At 33.4% G+C, this 11,235-nt stretch overlaps 2 protein-coding genes across 2 annotated transcripts; both read left to right on the top strand.

The window, feature by feature from the left end:
* The first annotated feature begins 360 nt into the window (after positions 1–360).
* LOC139486899 (acetylcholine receptor subunit beta-like) lies at positions 361–5,294 on the top strand. The gene is made up of 5 exons (XM_071271954.1): positions 361–504; positions 1,381–1,425; positions 2,155–2,273; positions 2,963–3,498; positions 4,182–5,294. The coding sequence occupies exons 1-5, from the start codon at positions 367–369 to the stop codon at positions 4,556–4,558; spliced, it is 1,215 nt and encodes a 404-aa protein (XP_071128055.1). The 5' UTR covers positions 361–366; the 3' UTR covers positions 4,559–5,294.
* Positions 5,295–10,537: 5,243 nt separating this feature from the next.
* Positions 10,538–10,966, top strand: LOC139483948 (uncharacterized). Its single transcript, XM_071267672.1, has one exon. The coding sequence runs from the start codon at positions 10,538–10,540 to the stop codon at positions 10,964–10,966; it is 429 nt and encodes a 142-aa protein (XP_071123773.1).
* Positions 10,967–11,235: the final 269 nt, after the last annotated feature.

Below are 11,235 nucleotides of genomic sequence, written 5' to 3'. Positions count from 1 at the left end.
TTTCATAAAATTCATAATCCTATGTAGATAATAATCACAAGGTTATTATATTCATAGGAGATGTGCATCCTATTACTCTTTTAAATGAACAAATTCCGTAACATCATCAGTTTATCATGTTTATTACATTTAGACATTCTTAGTTTTCTCAACGTGATTGAATGGCTCGCGCGAGCTTTGCAATGCATGATCGATCTGAGCTGATACATTCATAACATTTATTATTTGTCCCTTTTGAATACGAAGAGTAAGACGAAAACACACAATTGTCGAAAATAATATTGCATCCTGACCGATTACAAAATATATCCTTCTTTCTCATTACCTTTTAAATATGTTGTTCTTTATTCAGGCCTTCCTGCCGCGATGGGTGTGTATTCCTTTACAAAAGAAGCAGCCTTGCGGAATGAACTGTTTGTAACCAACAGCTATAATAAGCTAGCAAGACCTGAAACGAGTGTGACAATAGCTATGCAACTGAATCTGCTGACTCTAAAGGAACTGGTTAGTATGTTTCAGCTTTCCTATGTATGATGCTGATTATTTTCTGCTTTATATTCAGTGGAAAATATGACACTAGCTGCTACAATTATGTAGCAAAATAATTCTTCTTTCCAATAAATAGCTGAAAGTTTTATATTTTATCAAAATTTTGCCAAATATATATTTTTTTGCTAAAAAGAGGTTTCGCCGGACCTTCTGCTTTATTTACAACATATACATCCCAGGGACAACACAGAATAAGTGTAAACCATCATTTGCCATCCAGATGATAACGTTGTTTTTGTTGCTTGGTACGTTGCTGAGTGGCAACTTTTCTATTTATTCATAATTGCCTAGATTTTGAGTTATATAATTTTATTTAAAAATTCTAAAAAATTACCTGTACGAAATCTCGCTTCTTATATAAACATGGTTCGGAATCGTTTAAAACACAAAAGATGAATATCGATCTCAATTAAATGATTTGATGATGTCTGAGTAAAATATTAACATTATTGTAACTTTTGAACCATTAACAAGAATCATAATTTAGGTCTTTTATCTATAATTACACATGAACAAAAGCTATTAAGCAGATAAAATAATTGAATAAATAAAGGGAAGGCTGTAGAAATTCATTAAACATACATGTGCACAATTGTTTACCCCCAGACGTGCGTTTCGTCTACATAAGAGTCATCAGTGACGTTTGAATCAACACAAATCAAAACCAAATTAAGTGCAGACTGGTCCTACATTATCGATCAATTAAAACTAGATCCAAGATTCTTTCCATAAGAACGACCACAACATGAAAGAGGATTTCTGGCAATGAATTTACCCAAGAACAGTACGTTAATCTTATTGCTGAGGTTGTTCTATCTTTCTCATTTACAGAATATCCGTGACCAATACCTGACTGTGGTAGGATACTTTGTCATGGTAAGTTTATGTATAACTAATGCAGGCAGTTTAGTTGACCCTCGAGTTTTCGTCCACATTTTCATTCGGATACTACCGAATCGGTTATTTTTTTACTAGACGGGTGATTCCCGCATAAGATATTTTTCTCATATTGTTTAGAGAACTTATCTCTTCCGAAATTTTTATCGAGACTACGAACGACATAGAACTATATTTCTGTATTTTTGATAGAAGAATCATAACATTTCATTTATAATTTGTCTTGATTTCAAATATATAAAGATAAAAATATTATTGACCTTTTTATTATGGAATTCTTTTTTTTTTTTATTTTTATAATATCCATCATACAAAAAGAGATAAAAATTAAATACTAACGGGAATTGCCAGAGAAGGTTAATTTGGTGTTTTCTGATTCGTGTTGTTTCTTCTTTATTTTTAATATTGAGTACGAATTACATGGAAAATGATTCAAAGTTTTGACAGGACACTTTTATGAAGAGAAATTCAAACATCAGATCACAATCTTTACACTATCTACCTTCATTTTACTCACATTGCCTTATAAAATATGACACGTGAGGAGCAGGGTCTGTTTACCCTCCGGGAAGCCTAATATTATCTTTATGCCTTGGTGAGGCTCGTATTGCTCAGTTTTTAGTGTCCTATGCTGTTTTGTGTCATGGGTTGTCATAATCAGTTTATTTTCGACATACAAGATGAATATTTTCCGCCTCTCTTTTACAGAGATGGGATGAGACTAGCAGGTTAAAATGGAGTACTAATCCGACATATAGCAGCGACATCGAAAACATATTTTGTACGGAAAATGAAATATGGGTACCACCTTTGATGATTGAAAACTCGTAAGTTCTTTAGAGATAAAATAATTGTATATTAATCTCTGATGCCATCAATTTGGGGCTTGCTAACAAATACAGTTTAATGGCGACACGTTAATTGATTCCTTAAAAATTAGTGACGTTTCCCAATCAAAATGAACGTTAAAAACGATGTTGCATTAGTATTTTTAAGTTTCTAACATTACCTATAATTGCACAAACATAGCAAAAATATAATAGATTGTTAGTTTAGCTGCACCACATTGCACTTACGGACCTTTCCGAGAGTTGTTGTAACGGTTCGTTATCGAGTATAATTTTTATGCCACCATCAGCTAATCTCTTGAATTTTAATAACTCATCATCATTTCATAGACGTAAGTTTTTTTTGGACCTTTTTATTTAATCAAATAATCAATCAAATAAGCTACACCTACACTAAGGAAACAGAAACTTTTAAATTACGTCACATAAAAAAATCCATGAAAATTGACTAAAAAGTTTGTATGATTTTTTCCGTATTCCCTAATCTGGAAAACACATGTTGTAAGTCCGCCCTATTATCATTGCACTTAATACTTTTTGAATAAGGAATTATTCAGTGAGAATTTGCTGTTTCATATTTTACTTATTAGTATGTATGTGTATGCGAGTGTTGAAGCACAAAACAGAAAGAGAGATAAAAAACCGAATGTTTTTCTTTCTGTGTTTAGGGTAGACAGCGTCGGTGTTATTAGTGATAACACTGTCCGAATACGTGTGGCTGCCAATGGACAGGTCACATGGTCTCCTGCAGATATTTTCACCACTAGTTGTGTTACTGACGTCACTTACTATCCATTTGATACCCAAACATGTGATATTATTGTGACGTCATGGGGATATACTAAAGCTGAAATGAAATTTCAAGTTGATAGTTATGTTCCTTTAGGAGTGTCAAATTATCAGGAGAATGGCGAATGGAAATACATAGGCTATACTGTTACCAATGGGGTAGAACAGCGCGAATCTGTACAGTTTTTTCAAATAATTTACAGCCTCACTTTCGAACGACGATCTGAGTTTCATATAATGAACAGCATTGCGCCAATGGTTTGTATTTCACTGCTTGCTTGTTTTGTTTTCAAACTTTCGGCGGATGCAGGAGAAAAGGTTGGATTTAGTCTCACTATCTTACTGACGTCTGCTGTATATTTGACTCTGGTCTCCGATAGCATACCAACAACTTCATTGACAACACCGTATCTAAGTAAGTATTACACCAAGTCTAAACTACCAGTTGAACAGTTATGTACATTCTAAAAAAGTTCACAATGGTAAAATATACGACCACTGTAATCGACAATTGGAAAAGGAAAGCCTTCAACAAGAACCCTACTATACATTTTCATTTAATACTGTGTAAATTAAAATACAAAACAAACTGATTAAAGGAGCAAAGTTGTATATTAAAGTAAGGAGAAGATGTAAAATTGCAATTGCAAAAAGTATAGGCTACCGAAGATCAATCATCAAGAACGCAAACACTAAACAAGTCATAGTAAGGTCTTCAACAATAAGCAAAAACCCAAACCAAATAGTAGGCCTTACCGTGGGTTGAGATGACAAATATTTCAAAATATTTCAAATACTAACGACCTGAATAAAACTTACACCATACAACAAAAGCAATCAAATCACTCCAAAATCGGTATTTATAAGACAAATTACATGAAAAATATTGACAATGCAATGGTCGCGTTTTTTTTAACCGATATCAAAATACGCAAACTTTAGTTTTAGTTTTACATTTTGGTGTTATCAGAGTTTTGGATTTTCGACTGTTTTGACCTCGAGAATAACTGAAAAGATGTAATTGTCACAATGCGCATATTGTGCAGTCACTAGTTCTCTAGTCTATAATTTCCTCATTGAGTTGTATTGTTATTTCAGCCACCTATCTTATCTCTCTTCTGGGCATGGAAATATTTTCAGTCATATTAACTGTTATGATTCTGGATTGTCACCACACAGATGGCAGCACTGAGATACCAAAATGTCTCAGATTTTTTATGGAGAAGATAATATCCAGACTAATATGTTGGAAATGTAAATCTGGTTGTAGTTATAAGCGATCAAAGAACGGAAACAGTGTAATGGATATATCTGAGTTAAAGGGTGATAAAGAAATTGACTGTCATGGGGTTGACAACGATGAGGAATTGTCTTGGCAAAATATTTCAAAAATGCTCGACATTTTTTGTTTCCGACTGTACTTAATTGCTTTCTTTGTCATTACAGTACTATTCATACTGAAGATGTTGATTTAGAAAGCTATGTTCAACACCAGTTTTATGAGGATTTAAACACTCTAATGACATGTCGAATTAAAAATAAATATTCATAGATATCAGGCCTACTTTTTAAATCGTTAAGGCGCGTTAGGAATATTCAAAACTCATTCAGACGCGCTCCAATATAAAAAGAGGAGAATCAAACTAATTAAAGGTGTGGAGAGAAAGTCAACCAAGAAACTCGCTGTTATTTTAGTAAAAGGATTAATTCAAGCCTTTTTGTTCTTTAAAGAAGTTAAAATACTTCATAAAATGTAGTTTTAAATACATTTCTTATGTTAAATTCTCACCTGATATCAATATCAAAATATAAATTACCTTACCCTTAACGATTCCTTTACCATAGTCTGTAGCAAAAAAACAAAGCTATCACTAGTCACCAATTAAAGGTCAAAATAAAAATGCTACTTCAAACCGTTAAAGTCTGTATGTTGATTGACGCGTAATTGTATATATTCAGCTTGATTACTTATCTAATTGAAAAATTGATAAATACTACAAATTAATATGAAGTTTGAATAAATCGGTACTGGAATCTGTAACTTCAACATTCAAATCATTAGTTCACAACAACGCATCGTTGTCAATATAATGGAATTTGATGCGACTGTCGTACCTGAGAGGTTTAGCTAGCTATTTGATTAGGGACTTCCCGTTTTTAATTTCCCTCGGAGTTCAGTATTTATTTGATTTTACGTTTTAAACGTTTATCTCTGTACCGTGTTTGTTGTAACCACTGAGAATATTCTCGGTTTCAAAAATAAAATTGTGTTACTGAGATTTCCTACTTGGAAACACCCAAAGGTTATTATAGTCCAGTTTCAGTGACTTAAACATCAGTGTTTTTTTTTTAATTTAAAAAAATTGTATATATTTTTTAAACATTTTTGTATCTACGCAAGTGTTTATATTATTAACAAACGACTTAATTTATATACGTTTGAGGCAATAATAATATAACATGTTTTAGGAGATTGGTTTGTGAGAAACATTAGGGAAGTACGGAGTAATAGTAACCGTCAATGGTTTTAAAAAAAAACCTGTAATATCTTTTGTGTGACAAACTATGTTTATTTTTAATTTTTTATCTGTATCAGGTAAATATACATATATATGATATATAAATATAAAAATTTCTCGTTTCTCGTTTTTTATATAGATTAGACCGTCGGTTTTCCTGTATAAATAGCCCTTTGTAGCTTGCTGTTCTGTGTGAGCCAATACTCCGTGTTGAGACCGTACCCTAATTGTTAACTTTTATAAATTGTGATTTGGAAGGAGATTTGTCTTATTGTCACGTGTTAAAAATGTTAGTGAACGAATTGCTTATCATAAGCCATGATAAGGGTTTAAACTGTTTTAAAGCCTTTGCTGAGATATGGTTTTATTTTGTGGTTCAATTTGTCTTTCGAAAGGTTTAAGTGTAACTTTACATCAAATGTTCGTTAATGTGCCATTTGTTATTCCATTGATTTAAAATATAATGGGGAGAGGTTGATAACTTCAAAACTAGTTAAGCCAAACCATATGACTGTATCCAGTCAGAAACCTCGTACATTTTTTTAAAGATATAAATATTCATCTGTTATACACTTCACAGAATATGATTGTTTAAAAGCAACCACGTAAAGACCGCGTATGTTCGGGACTAAAGACATTTTAGCGAAGATATTTTAATTACCAGGAGACATTATGGCCTCTTTTAGCGTTCTGTTCACCTGTAGTTTTGATAGCCCATTTCAGCAAAAACATATCAGATCTTCTTCTTCTTCCTTTTTTTCCATATAAGAGTTTGGCTCCATTATAATTATGAAACACTTAAATTCTACAAGACTACGCATGGTGGCATTACAAATGTACTCCTCGAAGGCTATATACAGTAATTAAAAAAAAATCCGATGGATACGGTTAAAATTATGTACAATTGTTGTGACTGTATTAATGTGTTGTCTGTAGCATCCGGCTTCAGCAACCTTGGCAGGTAATGTGTTCGAATTCATGACTGTTCTTGGAAAGAAAGAGTTCCTATACACATCAGTGGCGGATCTACAAATTTTCATAAGAGGGGGCCAACTGTCTGACTGTCTGCCTAAAAGGGGGCGGGCGATTCCGTCACGCTTCAGTGATTCCCTATATAACCGAACAAATTTTTTTCTGAATCCCCCTAAATCCGCCTCTGAACATCACTGATGATTCTTTGACCACTAGTTTAACTGTCGCTACCTTTGATGTAAGTAATCTTGTTGATATCTATCAGTCCATTCTCAATACGATAGAGCATGCATAGCATGCATATATAGCCTGCTATCACTGCGTCTTGTCTGTAGTGTGTCCTATTTTAGCTCATCTAACACTGTAGTGACACACCCTGGTGTACGTGATGTGTAGTCATTAAAGACAATTATAGCATCAATCCTCTGAATAAGTTCTAGTGTGTTAATGTTTGCTGGTTGGGTCCAATATAGCAGAAGCGTACTCTATGACAGATCGTACGAGAGTTGCATAGCAAGCAGCCTTTACTTTCCTTGTACATTCCTAATTACGTAATGTAATATAAAAAAACAAATTGTCAAAATTAATTTATTGTATAACTATCCATATTTATTAGCTATAAATTTTACTGCATAATCTCACTGGTCAGACAGTAACTAATTTACAAGGATACCAGACTGAATTCTGTGAGTCGGGTAAGTTGTAAAACACTGCGAAATGTGCAATAAAAGATCTATTTTTTATTTAAAAAAATCTTTTAGGTTTCGTTTAACAAACCAAAGTGTTCGGCTACCCTTTGCTGTGAAGTTCTGTATATGTTTGTTCCATGAGAGATTGTTAGATATTGAACTCCCAAGTACTTGGTACTATCTACTGGTTCGAGTGTGTGTCCATCTAATCTGTATTGGTATTGTAAAAGTTCTTTAATCTTCGGTGGTATGTAGATAACGTTGCATTGTGTTGGGTTAATCTCATCATCCATGTCTCTTCCCAATTTTCTGACGCTTCAAGGTCTTTCTGCAGTTGGTCTGTATCTTTGGCCTTACTTGTTTTCTCGTACAATAGACTGTCATCATCAAAGAGGCGGACGTCAGATTGGGTATAACCGGGCATGTTATTAATGTATGTTAGGAACGATAAAGGACCTAGCACTGTGCCCTGTGGCACTCCTGACTGAACATCATCTTGTTAAGATCAAGTACCTTATATTACTACCTGTGGTTTCCTGTTTGTTAGGAATAGACTGATCCAGGGGTTTATCCGGCCCTTTACTCCATAAAATTGAAGTTTGTACAGAAGTCTCGAATGAAGAACCTTGTCAAAAGACTTTTCCAAGTCCAGGAGTATGATGTCAATCTGTTTTCCATTTGAAATGCTTTTGGTTATCTGATCAATGGTGATAATAAGCTGGCTTTCACATGATCTGTGTTTCCTGAAACCATGTTGGTTTTCACAGAGTATATTTTGTTGATTGAAATGTGTCATAATGCTGCTGTTAACTATATCCTGGAACAGCTAACAAGTGATTGAGGTAAGGGTGACTAGAAGATAATTAGCTGCTACTATTATGCCAAACATATTGCTCAAGTTATAGTTTAGAGGTTTATTAGCTTCAACAGTTTAAATCTGATAAAGAGTTCGTTTAAAACTGGAAACAGAGGAGGGACAGTCAAACTCATAGATCGAAAATAAACTGACAATTTTCGCCATGGCTAAAAACGAAAAAGACAAACAAACAAATAAAAGTACACAAGACACAACTTATAAAACAAGTTTAAAGACTTAGCAACACTACCAACTCTAAAAATTGGGTGATCTCAGGTGCTCCGGAAGGGTAAGTAGATCCTGCTCCAAATGTGGCACTCGTCGTGTTACTCATTTTGTTTACAAACCCGGCAGTAGGTCACATTCGTGAAAAGGGAAGGGGTTGTAGTTACGACATAAGTAACCAATTCGACGACCCTATCTGTGAAACGATTATTCCATAACGGTCAATCAAGTGGCGTCCGTAAAATTTACAGTGAAATCAGACGGTTAAAACGGTCTAATTAAAATGTTGAATGAATTTCAGATATAAATACAGACATGGCGTCACTGTTCGACGTAAAGCTGAAGGATATCGACATCCCTTTCACGCAATATTTCTACGTCAAGCAAGCAATAGTTATGACCTTGTAAAAGTTCATCCAAAATTCAGTTAAATAAACAGGTAATAGGCTAGAAAGTGCTATATTATAAATGAATACTAAAGTTAACTTTACGTCAGGAATCAGGATAATATTACCTGCATTGGTAGGACATATTTAACTCGGAATAACATTTCACGGATGTTTTTATACGAATGAAGCTAACGAACCGAAGAGATAATAGGAAATTATCATAGCTAGCGACATGCGAACAACCCTTACTTCATTTGCAATTTTAAAAAAAAATGTTTGCGGTACATTTTAACACACAATATTATTTTTGATACATGACGTATAAACACACAATATTAGTTTTGATTCATGGCGTATAAACACACAATACATGTCGTATAAACACACAATACATGTCGTATAAACACACAATACATAGTGTATAAACACACAATATTAGTTTTGATACATGGCGTATAAACACACAATACATAGCGTATAAACACACAATATTAGTTTTGATACATGACGTATAAACACACAATATAAGCTTTGATACATGGCGTTTAAACACACAATATTAGTTTTGATACATGGCGCATAAACACACAATATTAGTTTAGATACATGGCGTATAAACACACAATATTAGTTTTCATACATGGCGTATAAACACACAATATTAGTTTTCATACATGAGGTATAAACACACAATATTAGTTTTCATACATGGCGTATAAACACACAATATTAGTTTAGATACATGGCGTATACACACACAATATTAGTTTTCATTCATGGCGTACATGTATAAACACACAATATTAGATTTGATACATGGCGTATAAACACACAATATTAGTTTTGATACATGGCGTATAAACACACAATATTAGTTAAGATACACGGCGTATAAACACACACTATTAGTTTTCATACATGGCGTATAAACACACAATATTAGTTTTGATACATGGCGTATGGTATGAAAACGAAATTCCTGGCGGAAAATAATAAAATACTTTTGTATTAAGAAGGTATTTAGATAAAATCTTTAAAAATCAACGGATATTCTCTAACAAAATCTTTATATACATACGAACCTTGTGGTTTTTTTTAAATCGAATAGCAGGAAATCCTAAATTCAAAATTCAACTTATTCGAGATTTGTGATTTCAAAAAAAACGTATTAACCAAAAACATTTTGTTAATTGATATTGTTTTATAAATGTTTGAGGACAAATAAAATATTGAATTGTTCTTATAAAGGATACTGTTACAGTAATGTTGATCCCATTTTATTTTGCATACATGGATCCATTTTTAAGAATATCAGTATGAATTAATGCAATCTAAATTTTTTATGGCAAATTCATAAACCGTCATAAATATAAATGTAAAATGTTGGTATACGTAAATAAGACAGCAACCAAAAAACAAACACCAAAAACTGAGAAAACTAACAACCTACAATATGCTATCATTATTTTGTTATATATTTTTTGATTTTCTATCCATCAATTGTTTCCTTCAAAGGATCTAGTATTTACTTTGCTTGACCTTTACGTATTTTTTCCGAATAATTTGTTTTCTTAAACGTATTGGCCTTCATGAGCCCGGTAATTTACCGGTCTCTTGTCTGAAACCTTGTCTTTGTTTGTATAGGTATATTAATGAATAATATTTTATGCTTTTCTGCTTTCAACGAAATATGGTGTCGGTGCAAGCATATGATATTCATTAAACTGTTTCCATGACCTGCTTATAGAAAATTAAGGGTGTGACATACGGTATTGAAATTTGCTTGTCTGTTGTTGAAAACCATATGTTGACCTCTACAGTTGAAGATTATATGGTGACCACTATAGTTGAAGACCGTATGGTGACCACTACAGTTGAAGACCATATGGTGACCACTATAGTTGAAGACCATATGTTGACCTCTACAGTTGAAGACCATATGTTGACCTCTACAGTTGAAGATTATATGGTGACCACTATAGTTGAAGACCATATGGTGACCACTACAGTTGAAGACCATATGGTGACCACTATAGTTGGAGACCATATGGTGACCACTACATTTGAAGACCATATGGTGACCACTATAGTTGAAGATCATATGTTGACCTCTACAGTTGAAGACCATATGGTGACCACTATAGTTGAAGACCATATGTTGACCACTACAGTTGAAGATTATATGGTGACCACTAGAGTTGAAGACCATAATTTTGTTGACCTCTACAGTTGAAGACCATATGGTGACCACTATAGTTGAAGACCATATGTTGACCACTACAGTTGAAGATTATATGGTGACCACTAGAGTTGAAGACCATAATTTTGTTGACCACTATAGTTGAAGACCATATATGGTGACAACTATAGTTGAAGATCATATGTTGACCTCTACAGTTGAAGACCATATGTTGACCACTACAGTTGAAGATTATATGGTGACCACTAGAGTTGAAGACCATAATTTTGTTGACCACTACAGTTGAAGACCATATGGTGACC

Source organism: Mytilus edulis, chromosome 8 (assembly GCF_963676685.1).
Source record: "Mytilus edulis chromosome 8, xbMytEdul2.2, whole genome shotgun sequence".
Classification (NCBI taxonomy): domain Eukaryota; kingdom Metazoa; phylum Mollusca; class Bivalvia; order Mytilida; family Mytilidae; genus Mytilus; species Mytilus edulis.
The sequence above is the reverse complement of the archived record's forward strand: the minus strand, read 5'-3'. Positions and strand labels throughout refer to the sequence as shown.

Excerpts from the sequence above, each read along its gene's own strand:
- LOC139486899 (XM_071271954.1), top strand. The coding sequence starts at position 367 with ATGGGTGTGTATTCCTTTACAAAAGAAGCAGCCTTGCGGAATGAACTG. Across the intron at positions 505-1,380 it reads TGCTGACTCTAAAGGAACTG|AATATCCGTGACCAATACCT; the intron begins GTTAGTATGTTT and ends TCTCATTTACAG. Across the intron at positions 1,426-2,154 it reads TGGTAGGATACTTTGTCATG|AGATGGGATGAGACTAGCAG; the intron begins GTAAGTTTATGT and ends TCTCTTTTACAG.
- LOC139483948 (XM_071267672.1), top strand. The coding sequence starts at position 10,538 with ATGTTGACCTCTACAGTTGAAGATTATATGGTGACCACTATAGTTGAA.